Here is a 21,881-nt window from a genome sequence, read left to right as displayed (position 1 = left end):
ATAGTGTTTGAGTTAAAATTCATCTGTAACTGCAACTTGTGTTTTCAGACCAAATGTTTTATCTGTGGAATCGGCAATGACTATTTTGACACAACCCCACATGGCTTTGAAACACATACTTTGCAAGAACACAACTTGGCGAACTATCTGTAAGTACATTTTACAGCTGGAATTGTAGTAAAATTTTTCAGGTCTAGAGTAATTTAGGTGCACACATTGCTGAAAGTTCCAAGACAGAATTCTGTGGAACTGAGGAATATCTCCTGTCCTTTCTGGTTTCCCCTCCTCTACTCCACACTGCTGGTGATCTTTGAAGTGCTTACCTTACACATGAGTTACCTTAGTAGAATGAGACTGGAAGGCAGACCAACTTCTTATTCCGCTGGAAGGAAACCCAGATATGTGGAAAGATGGGGGACAACAGTTTAATGAGTTGCTTTAGCCTGGAAGTTTTGGTTGTGCCTTCTGGGGGCTTGGTAACACTGATGAGACCATTGAAAATTGGCCTTGATTTGACAAAAAAAAACCCCAAACCAAAGCAAAGCAAAAAAAGGCATTTTTTGAAGGTTATTGAAAGATAACCACCAGTAAATAAATAACAACTCTGATCATAGTTCTTTAGTGACAGTGAAGCTCTTCAAACCTTGAAGCGATCAGGAGCTGTAAATGTTTAGGCTATTGCCCAGACTACCAGGACAGTGCTTTTCCACTTTCATTAGCAAATATAGAGCAGACCAAAGAGGATATTTAAAAAGTTAATTTGGTGGCATTAGTTACTAATACAACGAAGATAATTACATGAGCATTGTGCCAGCAAAACCAAAAGAGCTGAGCTGGTGGACTCTTACAGCAGACCGACTTTGCAACACTGCATCTGAACTTTTTAAATTAAAAAAAAAAAAAGAAAGTGTGCCTCTTGGAGTGGAGGCTGCCTTATTCCTTGCATAGCAACTGACATTGGCAAAATCAATTGCCTTACATGATGTAAATTTCCATTAACGTCCATGGTTTTACAGTCTACAACCACCAAGCTTTTCTTACTATATTGAACTGCTTAACTGGTACATGGGAACTTCTAATTCACAGTAAATTAAAAGCGGCCATTTCCTTAATATTAGAATATTAGAATACATAGTGAATGATCTTTTTACCTTTAATTAGACAGCATTTCTACTTCTACAGATTTTTTATCTGTTAGCACTTCCACAGGAGATATGCTTCAGGACATACTTTTATCCCTTAAAATAGGCACTTTACATGTCTAGCAGTGTCACTGCTTATAGTGTGAGGCAAGCTTCCTCACACAGCCCAGGCTACAAAAGGTCAGGCAGAGATGTTATGTTTCCTGCATTAATACCTGCTTCATGTGCTTGTTTCAGGTTCTTCTTAATGTATCTAATTAACAAGGATGAAACCGAGCATACTGGCCAGGTGAGTAGAAAATAAAACTTAGTGGTTTTTCTTATCTTTAAACATTTTTATCTTCTTGAGCCCTGTAGCTGTGTACCACCAGGTGGAACTGATGTACCATTGAGGAGTGTGGATGATGCCACCCTCAAAGGGTCTATGCCAGTGAAAGAAAAGAAGGGTTAAAACAAAACCAGAGGGGGGTGGGGCGCTGCAGTGTGCTATTTTACTGAGCAGTGAACGCTGTCAGAGTCAGGTACTAGTAATGTTACTGTCATCTTTGAAATGAAAACCTCAAATGTACCAGTTACAGTTTATTCCCAAAAGATTTAGGCAGTTAAGGTACTATTTCTATAGTAAAAATCCATACATATGTGTAGATAGATAGGTATATGGGTGTCTGTATGTTTAGCATTGTTAAGTCTAAATGTAAATATATAAGAAAATAAATAGGATTTAATTATATCTTATCTCTAGTAAGAAGTTGTTAGGCATAGAGTACAAAAGTACCTTTGTTTTCCAATCAACACAAAACACATTTTATATATACAGATTGTGAATAGGTTTGTTCTGATATAACTGGACTGATTAATTTACACTTACGTATTTTACTAATAGATTTAAATTTCAGTAGTAATGAATCAGGAAAAGTGCAGATAAAACTTTTAGAAACATTCTTCAGTTATGGTCTTCAGAGTTCCAGTGCCTTTACAGTTCTATTCCATGGAAATAGGCACAGTATGTGGTTATTTTTAAAAATTTAAAAATTTTTCTATGGCACTAACTGTATGCTGACTGTTAAAATAAATACTCTTTCTCATTTTCAGGAGTCATTTGTGTGGAAGATGTACCAAGAAAGATGTTGGGATTTTTTCCCAGCAGGGGACTGCTTTCGAAAACAGTATGAGGATCAACTTGGCTAATATCACAAAAAAAATTATTTATTCATGAACTATTAAGATAAAAAAAAAAGAAATCTATTCTTTTCATGGTGCAATTTCACAGCTTGTATTTGCTTTAAACGTCTTTAACCTTCAAGACACACATAAAATTTGACACTATTTCAGAGGCTTTTTGTACCTACCACATGTGAAACAGGTCTTTTGTTGGAATTTTAATTAGAAAAGAGAAAACTATGCCTGATTAACTGAAGCCTTCCAGTTCAAACATGGCCTAAAATTATAACAACTTTTTAACCACATCATTAACCTGGTGTTTGGCAGTAAGTTGAAAGGGCTAAAAGGCATCTTAATTGCACATTTGACATTGAAGAACTTGAACATCAGAGGCCATGCCTCAGAAAAAATAGTTCAGCTAACTGCTGTCCAGTTTTTCCCCACAGTATTTGCTAGTGAATGTATTAAGATACAGTTTGAAAAGCTTTAAGCAGTTAAAAAGAAATCATTTTCAAACATTTTGTCAACCTTGAAACATTAAAGTGCCTTAAAACCTCTGTAGACATAGCTATGCAAACTTTTTATTTATGTTAATGTTCTAGATGAACAAACCCATTAACTGTATTGCTTTTCTGTCTTTCTGTATCAAATTACACTTGAAGTTAGTTAATATACTACCTTCAATAACAGCTTATTAGATGCTGCTGTTAAAAGACATAACACTGTATCAAAATGAACACAGTTTAAATCTTAGGCCAAAATAAAACAATGCTCTACAGTCACCTGCAAGTAGAAGTTGTTAGGATTATGCATTCTTTTTTCTTCTAATAAAAGTGCCCACTGCAATAAAGTATTACAAACCAAATATTACCGTTGCTGTCATCTTTACCATTTTTCTACAATATGGAGTTGTGTGAGAATGGTGACTAAAAACACATGTATTCACTGTTCAGTCATGGCTTTATTTTAAGGACTACATAGAGCAAGTACAAGCTGCAATAACTGTTCTCTTAGCCTGCTTCTTTAGCAAAGAAAATTCCAATTTCATCACAAATTTTAGACCTTTCTAATAACGTTATTAGTCTTCGACAATTTTCAATCCCACCTAAATTAATTTTGGTTGCACAAAATTTTAGGAGCCAGCATACTGGTACACTGAACAAGGTGAAACAGAGAAAGGAAATAAAAAGATAAAGAAAAGTTCAACTTTTTATGTAATGTTTGCTATATTCAATTATTCACATGAGGAAATTTGAGCTTCAGGAGATCATGCTGTCCAGCCAATCTTCAAGCTCTTCCTCAGTAACATCTTTAGATGTACTTTGCTGTTGCTGTGATGATGTACTCTTCTCTTCAGGCATATCTACTTTCAAAGGGTCTAGAAAAGTGAAAAGAACACGCTTGATACTCTGGAAACAATTCTATATCAGCTTTTTTTCCTGGGTCATTTTGCTTTTTAATACACAACTGATTGCATTTAAACACAATCTCTCTTTCTTGAAGAACAGCAAATCATATTCCAAAAATAGTTTCCATGCTAAACTTACTTTTATAAAATCAATGCTAGAAAAGTTTGAAAATAGCATTTATGACAAGCCATTGGAAATAACTGTCAGTTCTTCTGTATACTATTAGTACAGTGAACTAAGGACTGATAATGTTACACGTACTTTATCTTCCTTGCAATAAAATTCTCTGGCAGTACACTACTTATTTTTTTTAATTTAAAATTTTGCTGAATCATAAGCCCAATGCTGTTTTGCAGAAGAATTTCTTTTAATGCTTAAACTGTACTGACAATGGTGAAACTTTAGTTCATAAGGATTTAAAACTGAAAATGAACAAAAGGGTCAGAACACAGCACCAGATAAATTAAATGCAGTATGAAAGAGATGGACAGCAGTACTGTTGAGTGGCTAATCAAGAATTCCAAAACAGAGAGCAGTGGAAATTAAATAAGAGCACGCTGGGGAGAAAACTTACCACTTTCCTTACAATCCATTTTCAAATCTTTCTCAGTTGATATGTTGTAGGATAATGTGCCTGACACAGGTCTGTTTCCTGCACTCATGGGAGCCTCTAGATTCAGGAGAAGATCCAGTTCTTCATCCAAATGGTCAGTCTCTTGCTTTGATAGTGGGTGGACTCTCTGAAATGGTTCTCTTGCATTTGCCTTAGAGCCGTTTTTACTTCCAGGCTCTGATGTAGCAACAGAATTACCAACAGGAGGGGAGACCAATACGGTGTCACTTTGAGCTGGAGACTGTCGGAACAGCTGATCTCTTCTCTTGACATCTTCAAAAATTTTAGATTTCATCTGTGGGAGCTCTACAGGTGTTGATGCCTAAGAGTATAAGAAAGGACTTGAGTCTTTATAATGATTATTATCTAATTTTATTATTCTGTCTAATTTGGATTGTAATTCATACTTCCTATATTTGATCACTTCAGAAGGTACAGCAAACTTGAGCAGAATTCAATTCAGAAGTGAAAGTAAAGTTATCTGGATGATACTTTTACAGAAGCAAATGCAGAAGAAACTCCCTTTATCCCTTATTACAGAATATGAGATGGTATGCTAAATCAGCAAATTCCATTGTTTCACAAATACTCATAGAATCATCAAATAGTTTGGTTTGGAAAGGACCTTAAAGATTCTCTCGTTCCAACACCCTTGACATGGGCAGGGACACCTTCTACTAGACCAAGTTGCTCAAAGCCCCATCCAACCTGGCCCTGAACACTTCCAGGGATGGGGAGAACAGCTTCTCGGGGAAGGCTGTTCCAGTGTCTCACCACTGTGACAGTAAAGAACTTCTTCCTAATATCTAATCTAAACCTACCCTCCTTCAGCTTAAAGCCATTTCCCTTGTCCTATCCATACATGTCTTTTTGAAAAGACTCTCTCCAGCTATCTTGTAGGCCTACTAAAGGTACTGGAAGGCTGTTATAAGGTCTTCCCACAGCTTTTTTTTCTCCAGGCTGAACAGTCCCAACTCTCTTAGCCTGTATTCAGGCTCCAGCCCTGTGATCAATTTAGTGGCCCCTCTCTGGACTCACTCTAACAGATCCATGTCTTTCCCTGCTGGGGGCCCCAGAGCTGGATGCAGTACTCCAGGTGAGGTCTCATAAGAGCAAAGTAGAGAGGGAGAATCGGCTCCCTCAACCTGACCAGCAGGTCAGGTCTCCTTTGAAACATGGTGTGCATTGCAGAGTCATGTTGAGTTTCTTGTCCACAAACACCCCCAAGTCCTTCTCCTTGGGGCTGGTCTCAATCCATTCTCTGCCCAGCTTGTATCCATGTTTGGGATTGCCCTGACCCAGGAGCAGGACCTTGCACTTGGCCTTGTTGAATTTCATGAGGTTCAAAGACCCACCCCTCAAGCCTGTCAAGATCCCTCTGGATGGCCCATCCCTTCCCTCCAGCATGTCAAACACATCACACATCTCGGTGTCACCAGCAAACTTGCTGAGGGTTCGCTCGGTCCCATTGTGTGTGTCACTGACAAAGATGTTAAACAGTGCTGGTCCCAATAGTGACCCCTGAGGAACACCATTTATCACTGATCGCCACTTGGACATGAGCTGTTGACCACAACTCTTTGTGTATGACCATCCAGCCAATTTTTTATCCACTGAGTGGTCCATGTATAAAATCCATGTCTCTCCAGTTTAGAGACAAAGACGTAGTGCGGGACAGTGTTAAATGCTTTGCACTTCCTGGAAAATTACTTTTCCTTAATTCTTCTGTAATGAAATCCCATCAGTACTCTGAATTTTGGAATGACTAGAGTCAGAATTTGGCTAGAAACATCATCCCATGTTAGGCCATCCCTCCAAAATTCTAGTCTTGAACAAAACCATACTACAGGTTGCTGAAAATCAATTAGCCAATGTTATAGTATATAGCCACATATTTTGAAAAATGAAACTAAACTGTAAAACATTGTCAAACAGTGAAACCAGAAATGGCAACTCATTATTTAACTGTGTAACAGATTCAGCTTTTATCAGGATGCCCTAGCGTTGATAACACTGCAGCATAACTGATGACCACATCCCTGGTCAGAATGACAAGACAAAGATTAAATGCCATAACAAACAATTTATAACCCTGAAAAAAGTTAGAGACCATGACTAGAACTCCTAAAAAGAAAACTGTATGTGAAAGTAACATTTATTTGCAGATTCCCTTAGCCATCACATCTGCAGACATACCTTGAGCTGCTTTAACAAAGACCATAGTGTCAGCTGCAGAAGCACTTCATGCAACCCCAAACAGACCCTTCTATAAGGGTCACGTTTTTCCTTGCTTGAGCAGATGGATCTTAAGAATTTTGTTTTTATATTTAACTCTCATTGGCTCTTTTGCGCTTACATTAATATTTTCTTTTTCACAATCTGAAGAAATATTTTTTAATAATATTGTTGCTTCCCCCTGCCACTGGAGCATAAATAATATTTTCTTCACCAGTATGATTGAGAGTTCTACCTGTTCTAACACTCATGTAACACCAATTCATGTAAAAAACCATGTATGTTGATATTAGTTATGCAGAACATTAAATCACAATTAAAGTAATTAACAGGAAAGAATGTGAAAACACTTTCAAAATTTTGGTGCAACTAAAACCAGCTGCTAACAAAAGAAAAAAATACAAAAATATTGCAATCATTCCATGTCAAACACTCTGATACCTGAATTCAAATCTAATATGCTACACATTCAACCATTTTGTTTAAAGCCAAGTAAGCACAAAAAATGTGCTGATAGAGGGGTATCCTGCATTACATACCACTTGACATGCCAGTCTAACAGAATATATTTACTTACATAATACACTGTAGTTACGTTTGAAGACTAATCATTCTTGCATAGATTTTTCTCTTAAAATATTTGCATTTCCTAGTGTTAATTCACAGCATTACCTGTACAAGGTCAGCAGCTAAATTCAATTTCAGATGTAGAGGCAATTCCTGAAGGGCCTGGACCAAAGACTGGCAGTCAATAGAAAGTGCAGAGAACTGAAATATAATTTAATATACATTATACTTGTGAATAAAAAAACCAAACACAAAAAGAACACAAACAAAAAAAATTAATAATTTTAATCTATTACATTCCCCTGTTCCACTTATTTGAGGAATCTGGAAAACAATCTAATGAAATACACAAATTAATAGTTTAAATTACACTTGTATGGAGCAGTTTGGCTAAATTACCATATAAACACTTACACTGCAAATAATAACTTACAGCTAAAAAACAAGCTGTAAACTAAATACTCCTTAGACAATGCCTTGAAAGTCCAAAATCGGAAATAGTTCAGAATAGTTCAGTCATTCTTATGACAACGTCATAAGAAGCTTTAACTGAAACATGTTTTAAACTGTGAAGCTTTCATGTGGTTTGAAATGACATTCTTTAGTGAGTTGCTACTATTTTCTAAGCAATCAACCCATAGCTCCTGTGTAGCTATATAGTTTTTAATGGCTAAACAGGGGTCTTTTTATAGTTCCACATTTTTAAAAATGTTTTGATACTTACAAAAGCAACAAAGTATATAGTTACAAACACTTCTAAAATTATATTCAATTATACTGCTGCTAAATTACAACTTATTACTGTGACAGTTACTGAAGCTCCATTTTCTCTTGACCCCTTTTTAAAAACAGATTTACACAAAATGAACCAGCAATATTTGACATTTTTACATAACAACCTGGACTTCAGTAATCTTAAACAGATTTCAAGCTCACAGTATAGAAGAACATTCTGAGCACATTCACCGCTGATGAAAAAATAATTTGATATCCATCACGTATTTTAAAATCTGACAACAAAATGCTTAGGTTCAGTCTATACTCTCATTTTCATGGAAGCAGAGAAGCAGCTTCCAAATCTCACTTAAAAGGATAAAATCTTGTCCTTCTCATCACAGACATTTAGAAGTCCAAATACTCATAAATTAGGAGAGAGTGTTTTGCGCCGTCTCATAAGAGAGTTGTCAAAGAAATTCACGCTGCTTCCAAAAGCCAGTCAATAGGATGGCTTTTGACATTTGCACGCCTAGCAAAAATAAATCAAAGACAGTGTGTGTTCTGACACTATACTTGCAAAATTAAAATAAATTAAAAAAAGAAGCAATGCAGTTGATTTAACAGTAATAATAGTGAAAGGATCAAACAAATATCTGATGGTTAGAATTTTTCTCCTTTACCAACAACTTTATTTTACAATGCATTGGTGATCACCATCAAAGATGATTCACTGGTGCAAGTAACCTCACAAAGTCTTCAGCAAGCAAGCTTTGTTGCCCAGCAATGAATCAGATCTTCAGAAAACCCAGTTATTTTGACAGATATTGAAGATCAAATATGGCTTCTGCACAGTTACAAAAGACAAGGAAATTGTATGAATCTGGTAACACAAAAAATTGTAAAAAGTGAAGTGTCACTGAGTAACATTTAAGTGCATTTGAGAAGAGCTATGTAACTTGCAAAAATATTAACAAGAATGAACATTGCAAATGAAGGTTAAAATTAGAGATGGGGAAGAGTTGAGAATGAAGGAAAAGAGGAATTTGGAAAAACAACATAATAGAAGAAGGAATTTGATATTCAAGTAGAGACTTCACTAAAAGTGGTGTTGTAATAAAAAGCAAAGGAATCAAAGCAGTATTTAATAAATTATGAACACTTCATGGCACATGTAGTTATTTGTTCAAAAAAATAAACAGAGGCATACTTTGTCGCTGGAATTGCTATTTTTTACTGAAAAATCCAAATTACTATTACCTGTTTGATCTTTCAATTGCAGACTATGTTCTGAAATGTTTTTATTGTATTTTATCAATATACAATGGAGAAAACCCAAACATACTTTTTGTAGCAATGAATGATAGTATTCTTAATAAAATGAATTTTTTTTATTGTTGATGTCACTGTTACATTTCCATTCCTCATTTGAAACTGATGCTTTGCCATTGCTTTCTACAAACAGTAGGGAATGAGAAATATCTAGTCATTCTGCAACTATTTTTATATCTTTTCTCTTTATTTTATTCCCTCATAATAAATTCACTTCAGTTTACAATTCTCTAATCCTGTACATAGTGTATAGAAGGCAAAGAATTAGAAAGATGTGAACTAAGAAGCAAAGACCAGGAATTTGGCAAATGGTACGAATGATGTAGGGTGAAAATTAGACTTGGATTTGGCTTTCAGGGAAAAAAAACATGGGTCAGAAACAAAAGGAGATACCAGGCTAAAGACCAAAGACAATGTGAAAAATTAGATAATATTATCAAACCATTCGGGACTGGATTCTGGACTAAAATAAGAACTCAAAGGGTAATTGTGACTAGTGCAGTAAACTATTTCAAAGTGACATAAGGACAGTGAAAGACAGGAAACAGTTTGAAATAACAACTTTGGATGGGGCAGAATGAATTACTACAGTTTCCTAGGGACAGAGGCAAAAGAACATGCCCACCACAGCACACTTTGGAATGAGTAAGAGCATGGGACCAGCTCCAGAACTGTGCAGTCTCATCACTGGCAGTCAGAAGAATACTTGTGAAAACCACTGTCAACATGCAATTTCACTCTTCTCACAATGGCTTTAGCCATTCAGGAATTAATGTGTTCAAATCACCTAAATGCTATAATGACAAAACTATGAGGAAATTAAAAAGAAATTAATATTCTGATTACTGACAACATCCTGCACACTAGAAGCAGAAGAACTGATAAGAAAAAATACAGTCATTGAAAGACAGGTGGTGCTTTAAACAAATGCTGCATTTGGTTTTATTTCCTCAATTTAATTTGACTTTGCAACCCTAAAGTACCTTTAAATATCACTTCCCAGGGTATAATTAATGTAATATTTTAGAATATTGTAATATTTTAGAAAAGAAATAGCAAATCTTTAAAATTTGAATACATATGCATGTTTCAAGACACACTTAAGCAAAGTTTCACAGCAATTTTAAGAAAAGCCTGGAAGACAAAAGCATTTATCTTGCAATAACTCAGGTGACTTACATGAGAAAGACAGCTGCAGAGATTGGGACACTTTCAAGTATCCTGATATAGAAAACAGGAAACTTCTATTGATGTGCTCCTTTTTATTCAAGCATAAAAAAATTCACATACAAATAATCTAGCTGGTGCCCTAATTATTTAGGACATGAAGTTTCAACCAGAGGATAAGAACTGTGAATTTGAAGGAACTAAAATACATTTCACAGTTCAATATATGAAGAGACTCATAAGGGTTTTGTTACAGTCATTTTACTAAACTCTTTTCTCTTGAATACAGATGAAAAAAGAAGGCTGACCTGCTATGTCAGTAAAGCAAAGTGACAGTTTCTTATTTTCTCTTCACTGGAGAGATTTCTTGTTTTTTCCTCCCAACATCACTTAAAACCCTGATGCTTTGATTAGTCTTCAGCAGAAAAAAAAAGGACAAGGCCCAGTAGCCTCCAGCATCAGGGAAAAGTTAATAAAAATATACACAATAAAGAGCGTTATTAACAGTTTGTTGCTGAAAGCACAACTGCCTAGATATTCTGTCCTAGGTGATTATCCATATAAAATCATTTGAATGATAATTCTGTTACCTGCTTATGGCTTATGCTTTCTTTATCCCATTCTTTCTCGTCAGTAAATCGAAACTGTGTAAAGGAATCTCCTAAAGAAAAGAAATAAAAAAAAATTATTTAAAAAAAATTAACAAGTTTTCTCTGAAGTTTCCAACCTAAAGAAATGAAATCAATAAATAAATCTGTCTTCAACAAATTTCCATTTAATATTAATGCTGCTTGCATTCACAATACTAAACTTATTTATGTCAAAGTTCTATAGAAATTTTAATCACTTATTTGCAAAACAGTACTGAAAAAGGGGTAACAAATTCAATACTGAATGAGCAGGTGCTAAGTGCCATGTCAGCAAGCAAGATTTTCACTCAAAATTCCAATTTGGACAACATACTAAGAATACATACAGTATTGACAGAGTTAATTTCTTATGAACAGCTTTGAAAGTGCTATAGACCTTCTCTTACCGACATGCAAATATTTCTTAAAATGGATTATAATTATTTTATGACATCGCTTTGTACAAGCCAAATAAAGACTTCTTGTTGTCTGGTAACTAAATTCTCTCTTCCTTGAACTAGTCCCTACTCCAGCACATCATCAAAAAAAAGGCACTGAACCCCACATTCCAATTCATATACAAGAGGGACTGAATTAAAAGAAATCCTTAAATAGGACTAATTAAGTTACACATATAACCTTAGTTACAGGATCTTCTAACCTACAGCATTCCTTCAAGCCATCAGGAACTTCCTCTTACTGAAAGGGTTGTTGAATTATCATTTTCTTTTAAACGTGATATTTTTATTGCAGCACCATGCTGTGTTGCAAAAGACAGTTCCAGTCCTATAAGTTATTTACTGAAAAAAACATACAAGAATTCCAGTAACTCAAAAAAATCAGTACGGTCTGTGCAGAGGAAACACGAAAGATTCGGGTTGCAAGATGATGGCCAAAGGTCTAGAGAAACAGAAAGCAAAGACATCACTGATGCAGAGTATGGGATGTGTCATCTTAGACTGTGCAGTTTAAGGACAAATAGCTGTTTGAGGAGCTCTGTCAGAAAAAAAACACGTTGAAATATTCCGTGAAAGAGATGAAATTCGATCCTGAGAATTCAGAGCTACTAAGTTGGTCAAGGGTCTCTCTTATGAGGAAAGGCTGAGGTAGCTGGGCCTGTTCAGCCTCAAGAAGACATGACTGAGAGGGACCTCATCAATGTCTATAAGTATCTGAAGGGAGGGTGACAAGAGGATGGAGCTCGGCTCTTCTCAGTGATGCCAAGCAATAGGACAAGAAGCAACGGGTAGAAACTGATGCACAGGAAGCTCCACCTGAACGTGAGGAAGAACTTCTTTCCTGTGTGGGTGACTGAGCACTGCAACAGGTTGCCCAGAGAGGTTGTGGAGTCTTCCTCACTGGAGATATTCAACATGTCCGGATGCAATCTTGTGCCATGTGCTCTGGGATGACCCTGCTTGAACAGGGAAGTTGGACCAGACAGCCCACTGTGGTCCCTTCCAATCTTACCCATTCTGTGATCACATGTAAGTCACTATGATTTATTCCAGCAGTTCATTTAGAAGCAACAGCTTATTCTTTCCAAATCTCTATTAGAGAATGCATGTGCTAGAGGAAGTTTTCAATGGCTTTATCAACAAGTGAATATTTAGCTTCTATTTGGCTCTCAATATCCTGTCATTCATACCTTTGACAATTCCCGAATCATGCCCTTAATCCTGCAGACAAAATCCAAACATAAAATGTGCTGTCTCCACAACTGGCTTCTTTGCCATTGTCTGCCTGTCCCAGAATGTAGGGAAGCTCAGCCTTTCAGCGATTCGCTCGATAGTGCAAGCATTAGCTAACTCCTGTTTTGTAAACAAAATGAATAAGCAGCAAAATGGCACAGTAATTAGCATATTTCTTTGCCAAATAATAAGAAAAGGGAGATCTAACCATCTCCCAGGCAGAATTTAAAACTGATTGGCCAAGGATTTTTTTTTTTTTTTTTAGTATCTAAACTAAATTTCTACTTGATCGCATTTCATGTCTGGTCACTGGGTATGCAAAGGTACTCATATACTAATCACACTGCCTGACTCGCATGTCCACTACTGTAATCTTCTGAATCATTACAGCAAGAAAGTGACATTCTCAGACGAATATTTGTAGAGATATTTAAGACCATTGCCATGTCCAGCCTGAAGTTGCATTTCTCTGTTTTCATTACTTTTATCCCCCATGGTTCAGCATTACTGTGCTGACACACAACCTTGCCTGATCAGCTAGGTTTTGGTTTACATTCAATGTCTACAGCCACTACTATTTTGAAAACAACCAGTGTCAAACAGTACAAGTGCAAATAATGAAAATTAAGCATTGAAATTAACATTTAGATATCTAACAAGGTGGCTAATTTTACAAATGTTTAGTTCATACAATACAAATACCAAGATAGCTAGGTATGCTCAGCAGTGTTGAAAAATTAGACCCTGTATCTTTATGTCTCTATCTGCAGATGCAAATACTTAACTTGAGCACTCACAGTCATCTCACTGCTAACAAAGGCACCTTCCTCTTCATTGCACACAGCACAAGAGGAAATAAACCCCCTTTTCAAAACATCTAGAATACTGCTATTATGTAGTAAGTAATGCTGAAAATCAAAGAAATACAAATTCAGTCTCATGATTTTAAAATGTGTACTAGAATGTGCAAATTAATTTATGTTTTAACAGCTCACATTTTAAAGGCTCTATTTAGTTACATATGTAAAGTTCGACTGAAAAATAATTTAACAAAATTATCCTCGAAGTCTTCCTACTATTAGAACAAAGGCATAAGTACTTTCTTCCAATACTCCCAAGACTGCTTTAATTATTTCTCATGTTGCACCACAGAAGAAATAAGAGTTTTCTCTGCTCTTATAAAGAAGTAAAATTAAACTAAAGGATTAGTCAAATGCTTTCAGTATCTGAGAATGACCACATATAGAGCAGCTAAACCAAGCTACTTCATCAGGAAAATCCACTGGAATCAAGAACTGCTTTATGATTCTCCACACTCACAAAGTTGGTAATCGCAGATCCGCAGTTTGATATTGAATTGCTGAATTAAAGAGTATGACTTAAACTGTAGTTTAATTAGGCTCTTTAAATAAGTTAACAAAGCATGCCTTTCAAATGGAAAAGAATAACTACAATTCAAAATAGCATATTTAATGCAAGTTAGGTTAATGAGAATGTTGGTCTAACCAATTATCTTTTCACAAATTCCTTTGCCCTGAAAATAACTTCCTTTTATGCCATGAATACTAATTAGATGTCTTGCAATGACTCTGAGTTCCTTCCAGCATAAAAAAAATATTTTTCTTCATATGAATAATTTTTATGTTACTTACAAGTATCATTCGGCCTTAAAATACAGAGTAGCTAAAAATAATGCATTCAAGTAAACCTCGTGCGCTGTCTTTGGTAACTGTCATAATAAGCCTTAATATTCTTTATTGTTTAAAATATAAAATTACTATGAAAGCAGAACTAAACCACCATGCTTTCCTATCTCTTGAATATATTTTGAAGCTAAATCAATTTCTTTAAATAGAATGTATCTTTCTCAGTTTCATTAGTCCAATTATCCTTTAATACAAATATTCATTGAATTGCAGAGTCAAACAGATCCTACCTGTAATCTATAATATTTTTCAATCTGTGAAATTGTAAGTATAAAAATTGAAAAAATTGAAGAAAAACAGTTTTCAGTGGGAAAAAGGACATATCTGTGGAATACTTCTATTCACTTAAAATTCTCTCATTCACATAAAACATTACTGAAGACAGAGGAAAAATACTCCATAGTCCTAGAGATAGAATTTAAAATTGGAGGGGGGAATAACATAATAAGCAAAATAATATGATCCTTCTAAGACTGCCATAATGTCAGGAAGTGCTATAAGTGCAAATATAAGACTCTACGCTCACTTTTAAAATCATAATTTACTTTCTCCTAAATAAGAACCAATGATTTGGATAAACTTGGGGGTTTCCAAGCTTTGTTCATCTCCCATTTATTTTATTTTATGAATTCAAACCTCTGTCTACAAATTTGCTTAGTTAACTAAATAATATATTGATCATAAATTCATCACTATTTATGAAGGATGTAATATCAAAATGAGCTACAGGCCTGTTCCACCGATCTTCTTTATAGATTGCAGAAATGCAGAAGGAAACGTGTTATTTTTAAGGTGAAAAAAGGCAAAAATCCTCCAAACTAAGACTTTTCTGCAGCGAAAACCAATCTGAATTGCAGAGTTAAGGCATGAATGATGCTTGAAATTTTATCCAACATCAGTGCTTCATATAAAAGGGACCAACTCTCTTGAGGAGTCAGAGGTAAGATAAGGAACATATTTTTTTCCTGATAGTGCAAAACTTCATGAAGAAGGTCCAAGAGAAGATAGAAAGTCATAGACCAAAGAAAAGGTGGGCAACTAGTAAGTCAGTAATTTTGAGCTAATTTACAATCAAAAGAACAAACTAAAGCTCAGCAGTCCTTTAAGACGAATTAGGTGCAAATGAATATTTCTCAAACTGGAGGAAAAAGCACAAGGAAGGAATCCTATCCATCCATCCATGCCATGGCCTGCTCTAACACGAAGATTTTGAAACCAGCATGGAAACAGCAGAAACTACAGACTGGGTGCTTGGGAATATCAGCGGAATATAAAGATGTCTTTTCGTCTTACAGGGTTTCCTCACAGTGTGGTTGCTATACATATTATAGATATACATATACATATATATATATACATATTAAAGATATTCATTTTGTATCTACAATTAATGCTCATTTTGTATTAAAAAAAATTTTATTTCAATAAATACTACAGAAGATTTCCTTTTACAGGACACATAAGAGTTTTCCTCTTTTTTTCTCCTACAAAAGCAGACTTACATATATACAAATGCATAATAAATGTTTCCCCAACACTACTAAATGTATGTTCTGCAAAATATGATTAATTTTTTACATATCATAAACAGATTATTATCCAGATACAATAATTTTCTCACAATGAGATAGTGTATAATACTGAGACTCAGATTTCTGGAAGAGAAAACTTCCAAAGACTCTTCATGGCAGTTCCAGTAACTTTACTTATTTCTAATTTTTTACTTTCTCTACTTCCGTAGAACACACACTGTAACTATTATCTTTTACTATTACTAAGGCTGCAATGTGCTACTTACACAATTTGCCACAAGCATAGATTGAGTAATAGCAATTTTCAAAATCTGAGAATACAAAACCAAAACATAAAGACCCTGAAAGAACTCAACATCTATTAGTTTTCTTAGATACTTTAAGATCAGTATATTGCAAGTCACTGCAAAGTCTGTCTTTTATCAAGAACATGACCTGTATTTCCAAACAACATGCCTTCACCACAAATACTTTAACACAACCTAAATTTTCCCCTACTTCCTTTGCTTACCAGTAGTTGAACAGATATATACTACAAACTCCAGAAGGCTTATGCAACACTCAGCATAAAAATTTTAACTACCAGCAGAAGATATATCTCAAAGAAAATATCTTTTATAACATTCTTCTACTGTTACCAGGAGAAATTCTTGAGCACTGCACAAACACAGAATTGTGGAATGGTTTGGGTTGAAAGGAATCTTAAAATCACCTAGTTCCAACAGCCTTTCTGTGGGCAGGGACACCTTCAACTAGACCAGGTTGCTCAAAAGCCCCATCCAACTTGGCCTTGAACTTCTAGGTACAGGTTATCCAAAACTTCTCTAGGCAACCTGTTCCAGTGCCTCACCAGCCTCACAGTAAAGAATTTTTTCCTGATACGTAGTATAAACCTGCCCTCTTTCAGTTTAAAGCCAATCCCCTTTGTCCTATCATTACATGCCCATGAAAAGTGCCTCTCCAGACTTCTTTTAGCCCCCTTTAGGTACTGGAAGGTGCTATAAGGTTTCCCCAGAGCCTTCTCTTCCACAGGCTGAACAACCCCAGCTCTTTCAGCCTGTCTTCATAGGATACTGATATCAACGATATTTGTAGCCTGCACTGCAAACTATAAAGGATTCAAAAAGAACAATATTCTAAATTAATTCCCTGGCACAACTACACAGTACTACTAGTCACATTTTACAATATAAACATGTGAATCTGACCCAATGGCAGGATTATCTGATCAAGGCTAAATGATGTCTTCAAATTTAAAATGTGTCACAGATAAAGGAGTGAGAAGGAAGGATCTTCGGAAATTACTGCTGGTTCTGGAACCAAGAGTGTCTGTTCAGAACAGAACTAATTTAACATAAAAAGGAACTGCAGCCTAATGAAATCAAGGAGAGATATCAGTTTTTCAAATGAGGAGCAGGGTTAAGCCAACGAATGCCAAAGAACACAACAGTTTAAAAAGAAAACAAACAAATGAGCAAAACCCAAAACAACTCTTTTTATTAAAAGCTAAAGCAGAGATTAACAAGAGTCAGGGAAACCAAGCAAATAAAGTTATATTGAAAGAGGTTCAGAAAAACAAACAGTAGCACATTTGCTTCTGCATGAAATCCAGAAGAAATTGGAATTACTTTAAGCCTTTAAAGCTTTAAAAAGCTAAATGACAGCATGAGAATACTGGAAACAGTGAAAGGGAGACTGAGGAAGACAGTGCTACCAGCTCAGTGTTTTTGATGGACAAATGAGAGTCAACATGGCATTTGAAGTTCTGCTGCACGATCTAAGACAATTTCTTGAAAGAAGTAAAATACCACTGCACATAAGCAGGATCTAGTTCATATAATTTACATGCATTTCCAAAAGCTCTCACTGACATCCCACTCCCTTTCCCACCCAAGACTTCAGCAAAAAGAAGAGGAGGCTTTGTATGAATAAATAATTGCCTTAAAATAGGAAGACACGAGTAAATTGTCAATTTTCACATTAAAAGAAACCACCAGTGCAATTCTCTGGGGTTGTATCTGTTTAACCTCTTCCCTCAATTAAAACAGAAGAGGAAAAAAGATGAGAAAAATTAAGTAATAAAGTTTGCTGATGATACCAAGTTTTTTGTGGTAGTGCAGATGAAGGTAGGCTGTGAAGGATGACATAAGGACTTCACAAAACTGGAAAATTAAATTTAAAAATGGCAAATGAAACTCAATAGCAAAAATGCAAAATGGGGCAACTCTAACTTTCCATACAAAGAAAGTTCAGAGCTGACCAGCACCATTCCGAATCAGAACCTTGGTGCTACGCAGTGCTCAAAGAAGCCAACTCTCTGGAATTCTTAAAAAGGCAATAGTAAACAACACAGAGAACATCATTACATCTCTCTCATTACCGTGAATACTGTGCAGAGTTGGGTTTCTCAAACCCAATCTCAAAGAATGTAACAGCAGGCATGGAACAGATCCTGCATGAGAAGTAATTTAGTAACTTAAACCAAGGGAGGGGAACCAAGGAAATGTGACAGATTTAACAGCCGTGAGAGGCATAGAAAGGGCAGATAGGGACTAACTTATTCTCTTTTCTCACAGAAGACCTAGAGGCATCAAATGAACCCAGCAGGTAATGCACTCAAAACAAATAAAAAGTAGAAAATCTTTATAACTTGAAGCTAGGTTGTGGCAGTCCATGTCATTAAATGGTGAAGGAGCCACAACATGCCAGGAAGGATATAGGATAACTATTTCTAAATACAAAGATTCCACATCTGGCTCAGGAAGTCCCACAAACATAAATTGTTGCAGATCAAGGAAATATTTTGGAAAGTAGCATATAATATAGCATGTTCAGGTGCCTTACCTGAACTGGTGTCTCCAGATGGACCTTGGGTCTAATTCAATAGAACCAATGTTAAATTAAAGCAAATAGCTATTTTTCTTTTCACCTGTAGAGCTCTACCCGTCTCTTAATTAGCTATCTTTCTGCAGGAAAAATAAGGAGGAAAAGTAGGTAATTCACAAATGTATTTGTAGTCTGTAGCTAAGTGTTCTCTCAAGTCAATGCGTATTTGACATCTACATGGTGTATAAGGAGACAACAAACAACACTACCATAAAGGAAATTGTATAAACACCATTCTCTCTCTAAAGCAGATTCTCTGTTTTGTAATTTTTTCCCATATTTTCTTAAATTTATCACTACTTTTCATATGTAATTTTTATTAATGATTTCATTATTAAAGCTCTTAGAATGCTACAAAAAAGCAAAATATTAAACCAATGCATTGAAAAAAAAAGTATATTTAAAACTTTAATCAAATACAGTTACCTGATGTGGTTATTCATAAGTATAAATCTCATCTTCTCCATATTCACTTTTTTACTGAATAAACAATACAATGATATTTAAGGGTGAAGATACTGATTTCCCCATAGGTTAAGCTTAAACTTTTCATTAAGTTTAAGCTAGTCACCTTAAATATTTACATTTTTCCTGATGCTTTATGACATTTTGTAGTGTCATTTTTTTCAGGCCACTAATTTATAACATGCTTAGGGATTTTTAAATGTCACTGCAACCAGCTTGCAAGATTAGACAAACTATATAAATCCAGAGAGCATACTGTTTTTTGAGCAGTACCATTCTAAAAGAAAGGCTGAAAAAAAAAAAGGAAAAGATTGCTCCATAACTTAATAAAAATGCAGCTGAGTTACTGCATAAATACACAAGACCAACAACATAAGACCCCGTTTTCTCCAACAGCAAAGAAGCAGCTGATATCAGTACAGCGTATGTCCACAGCAGGAAGCAAAGCTGAAATTCAACACTGGAAGAAAAGAAGAAATGGTAAGGTTCCCATCCACATCGATTTGCATAACATCAAACTGCAGAACTGAAAAGAGGAATCCATTTGCATTTGCTGGCACAAGGTACTCCTATATTCTGGCTTGTAAAGTGAGAAAAGAGAGACATAATGAAAAGAATCCAAGAGGAACATCATTCAATCAGAATGGAAGCCAGTCATCCCAAAAGATCCCTGATTTGCCCTGCCTATGACAGGAACCACTGTGTGGCAGCCACAGTGAACGGGCATCAGAGGATGCAGAAGAGGGGAGAAGGATGCACTCCTATGCATTCCATTAAGCAAAAATACTGCCTTGAGACCTTGAGGCAGACAGTACTTCTAAGCTCCACACAACCACTTTGAAGGGGAAGTAACAGATTGAATGAACACTTTAGTTTTATCAGAAGTGAGACAAATAACTGAGGTTAAAGCTGAAACTGCACCCGTCACTCAAACTTTAGACAGTGCAGCCTGTAAGTAATTCATCATCCTACACTTCTAGGTCCTGGTATTTTGAATAGCTAAAAAGTATGTCTCTTGATAGATGACAGAACTGCAGTTTATTAGAGAGGTTTTACTTTTTTCTAAATTACACATGAAGACCAACTTTTACAGTGTTTCCAAATCCAAATATAACAATTGTCCTACTATATAAAACCACATAACATTTCAAAATTTGCCAAATGCTAGGTAGATTACTGGTAATTAGAAAGCTCAGATTCAAAATTCAGTTGCTGGCCTAAACTTGGCAGAGTGGTCTACTATACTATACTGCTTTTTTGGTAGATGACTCCTCAATTCTGTCAAGAATCTGAAAGTTGTCTTCAGTTAAAATAAAAAATGTGTGTTTCAAAAACACAATAAAACTACTACTGCTGTTTAAATACTTTATGTCATGCTAGCTAAAAAAAAAGAACATCAGAAACTGCATGTTGACATATTTTGGTAAGTTGCAGAATGGCACTCACTGGCCTAGCTTCTTTACATTGTCCTGTCAAAGCAAAGTTCCTCCTAATTATTCTTTATTTGGATTATTGTTCATGATACCTCTTGTGTAAACAGTGCATGGAAGTATATTGCTGTATTATATCTGGCAGGTGAGAACATCACTCTATTCATTAGACCAGCTTCTTGCACTTTTCCATCTAAGAGAACTTTGTATCTAATTGGCATGCTTAACTAAGAGCAGTTGCATTGCATAAATTTACACTAGGATAACTACTGTTTTCTGTAAGTAGGCTGTCAGAATATTTGGTCTGAAAACTTCAAAATTCATGACATAGCTTACTTGTCCAGAAAATGCAAGAGTATACAAAATCCTTTATTCCACATTGGGCCACCACTGAAAAAAATTCTGTTTTCAAAAATGAACCCAAAAAAGCCCACGACAGTAATCTTAGAGCAAACAAATGAACAAATGTAATATTTTATTTTAAGCAGTTTAACAGTTTTTAATTTCAATTATGACACTAATTGACACAATTAGAGAAAAAAAGTCTCCTATCTGTGGTTCTTACATGACACGCAAACACTGGAAAACTTGCCTTTCTCTGTTCCCCTTCCCTCCAATTTTTATAGCAGACAAGTAATGAAAGTTTACAATAGTTTTGACATTTGACTAGTCAAGCTTCCATTTTAAGAATTTAAGGACAGTCTTAATTTCGAATGGTAAGTGCACACCATTATTGGATACCTCTTGCATTATTAGAATTTCATAACAAAATAAATATTCTAAATTTTTCTTAGTGCTACAGTTTTATTCCTTACTCTGTATTTGACAGAACATTTACAGCAAATAATGTAATTATATAATCAATAAATATTCTTTATGATGCTGTTCTGGATATTTTTAATATCATCACACCCAAATTAGTACCATCCTTCCCTAAAGCACAATCCACTATTTATGTAAGTGGGACATTATGCTCTGTCTATGGGACTATCTTTCAAAAGTATTCATAAATTATACATAAATGTGCAGGCCTAAAAATATTCAAGTAGTTTGATACAGTGAGTATGAGACTTGGCTTTCTTGCATTTATGAAGGGTTCTGCAAGGCATGACAAGTCATAGCACTAACACAAGCTTGCAAGATTTTTTTTGTTCAATGAAACAAGAGAAGTAGCTTCAGAAAACAAGACAGGAGGATTTTCT

The 21,881-nt window shown here is 35.4% G+C and overlaps 2 protein-coding genes across 16 annotated transcripts in view; one reads left to right on the top strand and one right to left on the bottom strand.

Moving 5' to 3' along the window:
- Positions 1-3,168, top strand: part of RYR3 (ryanodine receptor 3) — a 212,354-nt gene extending 209,186 nt beyond the window's left edge. For 13 of the 14 annotated variants that reach the window (XM_064658435.1, XM_064658448.1, XM_064658446.1 and 10 more), the window contains 3 exons: positions 49-149; positions 1,380-1,431; positions 2,235-3,168. In XM_064658435.1, the coding sequence (XP_064514505.1) occupies positions 49-149; positions 1,380-1,431; positions 2,235-2,330 (249 nt within the window). In that variant the 3' untranslated portion in view covers positions 2,331-3,168. The remainder of the gene's footprint in view (positions 1-48; positions 150-1,379; positions 1,432-2,234) is intronic. The other variant, XM_064658449.1, reaches the window with a different exon arrangement.
- A 76-nt stretch (positions 3,169-3,244) lies between these two features.
- Positions 3,245-21,881, bottom strand: part of AVEN (apoptosis and caspase activation inhibitor) — a 98,172-nt gene continuing 79,535 nt past the window's right edge. For both annotated transcript variants that reach the window (XM_064658456.1, XM_064658457.1), the window contains 4 exons: positions 10,931-11,001; positions 7,233-7,328; positions 4,287-4,647; positions 3,245-3,681 (listed from right to left, as the gene is read on the bottom strand). In XM_064658456.1, coding sequence (XP_064514526.1) covers positions 3,563-3,681; positions 4,287-4,647; positions 7,233-7,328; positions 10,931-11,001 — 647 coding nt within the window. In that variant the 3' untranslated portion in view covers positions 3,245-3,562. The remainder of the gene's footprint in view (positions 3,682-4,286; positions 4,648-7,232; positions 7,329-10,930; positions 11,002-21,881) is intronic.

This window comes from Pseudopipra pipra, chromosome 6 (genome assembly GCF_036250125.1).
Source record: "Pseudopipra pipra isolate bDixPip1 chromosome 6, bDixPip1.hap1, whole genome shotgun sequence".
Classification (NCBI taxonomy): Eukaryota; Metazoa; Chordata; class Aves; order Passeriformes; family Pipridae; genus Pseudopipra; species Pseudopipra pipra.
This window is presented reverse-complemented; position numbering and strand designations above follow the sequence as displayed.